Genomic DNA, 6,506 nt, shown 5'->3' with positions numbered 1-6,506 from the left:
ATGTGAAGTTATCATACAGTAGGTTATATAAAAAAAATCTCTAGATTTTGGATTAAATAGGAGTTTAAAGGATAGATCTAAAATTACTGAGTACTGAGGGGTCAATATCTGTTATTGTGAGAGAAGGCTGGACAGAGCATGCTTGAAATAAGGCCAAACTGAGACAAATGTAAATAAGTAGGTAAATGTGAGAAACATTTGCACTGAGGAACTGTGGACTCAATTCAGTATTTCTAAAATCCTAACCCAAAACTTAAAGAATGTGTTTTGGTCCAATTTACTTTAAAAATCAACACAATCACAAAGGATACTGCAGGACAAGACATGCATCTGATTTAATGTTTATTGGCCTTTGGATGCTCTCCAAGTCATTTGCATGTGTTTGCACCAGTTGTTTTAGCCATGCAAACATTGTTAGACTGTCTGACAGCTCTGTTTTCACATGTCCATTATGTCCAGTAAAATGATGCTTCAGATAAACTGAAAATGTGACAATCTAATGTCAGGTTAGAGTAATTTAGGGAGTGAAGGAGCTAACCCTGCACTTGTGTCTACCCCAAACACACCCCAGAGTCCTTTGAGGTTATCTTATAGCTGGGTTCTGTTCCCCTCGTTCTTTGCTACTAATTATAGGCGTCTGAACCATCTGTGAGAATGATTCTGTTCCCTTAATGTCCCCATCAGCACTTTCAGCTGCCCCCCCACCCCTATTCATACTCCTACCCTACCTCAACCTCCTCCTCCGGTCTTGACACCAACACTGCTGCTACCCACACCCCTAACCCTCTGGAAGATCTGCCATCTGAGTGTAGGGTGGGTTTTGCACTTCCAGGGAACCTGGGTCTAGCCATACGTAGGGTCAGAGGAACTGAAGGATTTGTAAATTTGTGATCCAGATCACCACCATTGAGCCCTGGGTCTCTTTTTCTCTGTTTGGTATTTATAGGTCTGTCTCTCCTCCCAGGATTGCAACAAAAACCTGGTGAGTGGATATGCATCCCATTGGTGTGCTTTATTCTACTAAAACAGCTTGGATTTAAATTCAAACTACTATAAATATGGGATGAGGGAATCAAAATGTGCAACATGTTCCCAATCATAACTTGTGTGGCGTGTGCAGCTGATCTAAGGAACAAAATGGAAGAGGACCTCATAAACTCAGTAAACAAGATTATAACTTTGGTCGGATGCTTTTGATTCTACCAACGATTAAAATAAAATGGCTCTGGGAGTGACTTTGCTGCTTTTAGATTTTCTCCGTACGTCTTAAAATGAGCAAAGGAATGACTAAATTTGCTGACCATCCCTCTCTGTGGGCGTTGCAGATATTTTATATGGTGTTACAAAATCCTGACATGGGGGAGGTAAATCTGAGCGCAAGAGGTCTCTAAGCTTGTAATTATTTAAGGCAACTAAAACAGTGTCCAAAACCTTCGTCGTTAACATCCACAACTACTCCAGATCTCACTTGTGTTTTGAGAGAGGTTCAAACATACACTTAGAATCGATTTCTGGAGGTGTGTATTGTGTCCTTAAGGGTTGTGTCAAGCCCATTTGATAGTCGAATGACGCCATTACACGTCGCTAAAATGTCTTGGCTGGAAATGGCTTTTAAAAATAGCTGCAGTGGGTTGAGTTACAGTCAGTGGATGTGATGTGATGTTTTGCCACTTGACTGGGTCTTAATGAAACTGTTGAGAGCTGAAGGTGTTGATATTCATTTAGCAAGACAAAAAAACGGTGTAAAATACAACACAAAATAATATAAGAACCAGATACATATCCCAGACTAGGAAGCCATTGAAGGTTGTAAGAAATGTGGTTGTTAATGTTAATATGCTTCAATGGTGAGTGATATCTCGACCGATGAGACGGAGGAAAGTATTACTCCCACTTTCCCCTGCCTACATGTTCCTATGCAGGCTGCAGCTTGGGGAATATGATCAGCTGCTATTTTATGATCCTACAGCCTTCAATTTTACTGCAGAATAGCTGCACATTGTTGAACAATACTTCCCTGAACCACAGCATTCTTCTGTTTATGTTGACTTAGTCTGTGTGCAGATCATGTGTCCCCAAACAAACCTGAAGTACACATTAAGCTATATGTTTCCTTTGGGGTAGACATCTGTTTGGTTGGGGAATGTGGGGAATCTGAGGGCACTGACATCCCCCTTGAACTTGAAAAATGACGGCCCATGTTCTATGTCCGTCTGTCTGATACATTCAGGTCCCGTGGACTCACTTTCAGGGGTTGTTAATGGCTAAACAACACCTACAGAACAGGCTTTACTGTAGGTGTTGACGGTAAAGAGTGATATCTTGATAAGTTGGAGATAATCACAAAGCAGTCAGGTTTCTTTCAAGTGTGTGAAATCCTAAAACTGTAGGAAAAACTCTCCCTTTAATGCATTTCAACCTTAGTCTGAACCTGCAGCTATGTAGAGTTTGAGTAATATCACTATCAAAAAGTTTTTTTGAATAGGAACAAGGTTACGTGAAATATAGCTATTAATAATATAATATAATTCATGACATCAAGCAAAACATCCTCAAGATGCTGCATTGAAAACACAGTTTTGCTTTAGTTTTATTATGTAATAAACATTCTGAAATAGAAACATATTCATATTCAATTTATAGTTCAACAAGTAAACGTTTTCTAAAAAAGTTTGACATTATTTTGTTTTTCTGTTGTGAGAAAGAGCTTCACTTTCATTACTTCTATCACTACTGAATATGAACAAAAAACATATGTTCAAACGTACATTTGTAACCATAATATTGTTACTGCTGACACGGTGTTCTTTCCTGAACCTCCAGTCATGCCTCTGGGAAAACCTGCCCCGTTAAACAAGCGGAAAAAGCTCTCGAAGATCATAACTGACCTATCGCATATCAACCAGGATGGTAAGGCTGGCATGAACATGTGCAGTGCATCTCTTTCATATTAAAACAGAATACATAAATAGATGGATGATAGGTTATAGATATGGTAGATGGGGAACTTATCTTACAAGATACGTGGGGTTTTGTCTGATGTATGAACATAACTATTATATATTACTCTGGGTTGACTTTGTTTATTTAAAAGAATTCATGTATTTTGCACAATCAGGATACCGTACATATGTTCGAATGTCCCTTACCTAGAGTATGACTCGGAGCCAGAGGCATCGGAGTTTGACCTGGGAACAAAGATCAGGACTCCTAAAGACATCATGCTGGAGGAGCTTTCCCTGCAGAACAACAAAGGCTCCAAGATGTTTAGGATGAGGCAGAAGAGAGTGGATAGGTTCATCTACGAGAACAACCCCGACGTCTTCAGCAGTGAGTCTATGGTAAGAGCACAGTTCATGGAGAAAACAAAATCACTTTTTGGGAATTTCAAAGAAAAATTGATGAATTTTATCAAATGCAATGATACAATGTGAATAAACCAACCAGAAATTCAACATAGGAACTTGTGGCAATTTTCTGAAGACATCTATTCTTGTCACTGTACAATCCTTAATCCGTCCTAAAACACGCATTTCCATTCATATTATAACCATTTGAAAGAAACACAGTACTAGGACTGAGAACAGACTTTTAAATGTTGAGTCACCTGGACCCATGATGTTTCAACCCTTTGCCTTAGATCTTTACTGATCAATCGAACCAGCTAGATTCAAGTTTTTTAGTTGTCTGGAAGAAGATGAAGTCCTCCAATACACAATTAGGACTCTGTGTTCTCAGTAATGCTCGTCAGGTGTAACTTGAACAAGAAGATAAACATGGTCAATCATATGCTGTGTGGCATATGGTTGATTATATTGATCATATTTCTTTCAGGACAACCTCCAGAAGTTTGTTCCCTCTCTGGGGGCTCAGATGGGAGGTGACATCATAAATGTTGGTGGGCATTTTGTTAGCAAACAGCTGCATTTTGGAGGGATCCTTCCCGGAGGGGCCCCTGTGCCTCCTCCGAAACCTGGAAGCAAAGGTGCAGGAGCAGGAGGAGCAGGAGGAGCAGGAGGAGCAGATGGTGCAGAAGGTGCAGGAGGACAGGGTGGGGGTGACCATGGGAAAGATGGAAAAGGAGAAAGGGCTAGTGGGTGGTCTCCACTAAAAGGTTGGTATAAATTTTTTGGCCATTTTTAAGAGGATTTAGTTTAATGGTCCAGCACCTCTAAAGCTAACTACACTCACACAGATTTTGAAATATGGGGACGGAGTCTGGCTTGAGGTTTCCCTGTTTCCAGTCTTTGTTCTAAGCTAAGCTAACCAGCTGCTGGCTCTAGCTACATATTTAGCATACACACATGAGAGTGGTATTGATCTTCTCATCTAACTCTTAGCAACAAAGCAAAAAAGGATATTTCAGACTGTTAGATATATTTTACAACTTTAAACTTTAAATCAAGAGTGTCTCATGCTCTAGACTTTGATGTTTTCTTCACAGGAGGTGGGGGGGATTATGCATCCAAGCTGGTTCATTTGAAGACATACGTGTCGCCATGGGAGAAGGCCATGAAGGGTGATGAAACTCTGATAGCCACTCTGAAAGCTGGAATGCCTGATCCCACTGAAAAAAAGGATTCGCGCAAGTACAAATGCTTCAACAGGTACTTCCCTCAAGGCCATTGCAGGTCATTGTAGGTGCTTTGTGACAAACAGGGGCTTTAATAATCCACTCCCCTTTCTCTGCCAGGTCTGCCATGCCCTTCGGTGGCTTCGAGAAGGCTAACCAGTTCATGAAATTCCAGTTGCCCGAAACTGAGGTCAAACAGGAGCCTGAACCCACAGTTGTGTACCAACATGACATCGCCTGCCGACCCTCCTTCAACCGCACTCCTATTGGCTGGGTGGGCAGCAGTGAGCCCGGCACCATTAATATGGAGATAGATACTGTGCCCTTTGATGGAGAGACTGATGAGCTGTGAAAAAATATTCATACTGTTATTACACTCACTGTGCACATGCACACATGCACGCATGAATGCATGCATATATGTTAGCATGCACACACACACACACACACACACACACACACACACACACACACACACACACACACACACACACACACACACACACACACACACACACACACACACACACACACACACACACACACACACACACACACACACACACACACAAGCTTACATTTAACTTATATTGATGAATTTGAATCTCAGTGTGGTTAACTGAAAGCGTACATTAAATGTGATCACGTTCTCCTTTTGCTCTGTATCTGGTTGTAAGGCAAAGAAACAAGCTGTAGATGTTGCGGAGGAATGAAACATCAAACGTTTATTTGATAAATTCTTAAGTGGAGTCTAAACACTCAATATGTCAGAAAAGTTGTTGTTCTTGGTGAAGAGTTGCAGATTTTGTCAATGAGGAAAGAATGAATCAAGTGTGACGGATAGATTTACGCATGTTACTGTTGTGCACACTGTTTTGATGTTGTTACCATATTTGTTATTTCCCATTTCCTTTTTTGTTATTTTGTTGAGCTGTGAAAACCCTACACACCTATCTAGTTCACAGTGCATGCATATAGTTAGTTGCTGATCAATTAACCTACTAACTATACCAACGCAGTTTCTCCACATTAAAACCTAGAGTGATTAAAATGTCAAGGGAAATCATTTTGTGTGTGTGAAAATTCTTACCAATTACATTTCCAATGTTCAAATATATTCGTACAATATACAATTTCAGCACCCTTTCAATCAGAATAGCTTCAAAGTTAAAATCAAAAGAGGGACTATTTTAGCAATCAATGAGTCATTAAATGCATCATATTTTAAAAGTTGATCATATTTTTTGTTTGAAAATTCTTCAAAGTAGCTATAGCTTTCAAATACACCTAGTACTTTAATGAGGTAGAAGTAGAAGGTAGAAAAATGAAAGTAATGAATTACAGTAATTACAGACTTTCCACCTCTGGCTAAAACCTACAGCATATTAGTAGGTCTTTCTGATATAAACTGACAGCCACTCCTGCACAGTTGGGGGCAGTCATGCTCTAAAAGTTGTTTGCCTGTCAAAATGAATGAAACCAAGAAAAAGAAGAAGAAGTCAATGAATGTTGTGCCAGGGTGTTATGTTCCTCTAACAGGATTGGGATAACACAATAAAAGGGAGACATTTACACTTAATCCAAAAAGGAGTAACGTTAGGTATGTTAGGTTAAGAAGTAGGGGAACAAAACAGACAGAGCAAGTAACAATAAGCAGGCTGAGGATTAAACACAGCTATCTTTGATGATGATCACACAAACCAGTTTGATGCTTTTACTATAATGAGTATAGGAAAGCATCCGACTGGTTTTTGTGATCATTGTATACCAAAAAACTAGAGCATGCTTGTTAGTTGCTCTTTATAATAGATGGTTAGTTGCAGGAAAGATGTATCAGAGAGAAAGGACATGTTGGGAGAAATGAGACGATTTGGGTTAACGTACAGAAGTGGACAAGGCAGGAGATGCTTGGCTAGTTTCAGTGGTGGAATGT

At 39.9% G+C, this 6,506-nt stretch overlaps 1 protein-coding gene across 1 annotated transcript; it reads left to right on the top strand.

The window, feature by feature from the left end:
- Positions 1-686: 686 nt before the first annotated feature.
- On the top strand, positions 687-5,639 carry myoz1a (myozenin 1a). The gene is made up of 7 exons (XM_039783041.1): positions 687-813; positions 947-982; positions 2,824-2,910; positions 3,154-3,341; positions 3,835-4,114; positions 4,445-4,607; positions 4,694-5,639. Exons 3-7 carry the CDS (start codon positions 2,826-2,828, stop codon positions 4,923-4,925), a joined length of 948 nt encoding a protein of 315 aa, XP_039638975.1. The 5' UTR covers positions 687-813; positions 947-982; positions 2,824-2,825; the 3' UTR covers positions 4,926-5,639.
- Positions 5,640-6,506: the final 867 nt, after the last annotated feature.

Source organism: Perca fluviatilis, chromosome 19, assembly GCF_010015445.1.
Source record: "Perca fluviatilis chromosome 19, GENO_Pfluv_1.0, whole genome shotgun sequence".
NCBI classification, from domain to species: domain Eukaryota; kingdom Metazoa; phylum Chordata; class Actinopteri; order Perciformes; family Percidae; genus Perca; species Perca fluviatilis.
The sequence above is the reverse complement of the archived record's forward strand: the minus strand, read 5'-3'. Positions and strand labels throughout refer to the sequence as shown.

What these genes read in the sequence shown, in the direction of transcription:
- myoz1a (XM_039783041.1), top strand. Translation starts at nt 2,826, where the DNA reads ATGCCTCTGGGAAAACCTGCCCCGTTAAACAAGCGGAAAAAGCTCTCG. An exon ending in TGGGTGGTCTCCACTAAAAG is followed by an intron (nt 4,115 to 4,444) that starts GTTGGTATAAAT and finishes TTTTCTTCACAG; the next exon opens with GAGGTGGGGGGGATTATGCA. An exon ending in AAGTACAAATGCTTCAACAG is followed by an intron (nt 4,608 to 4,693) that starts GTACTTCCCTCA and finishes TTTCTCTGCCAG; the next exon opens with GTCTGCCATGCCCTTCGGTG.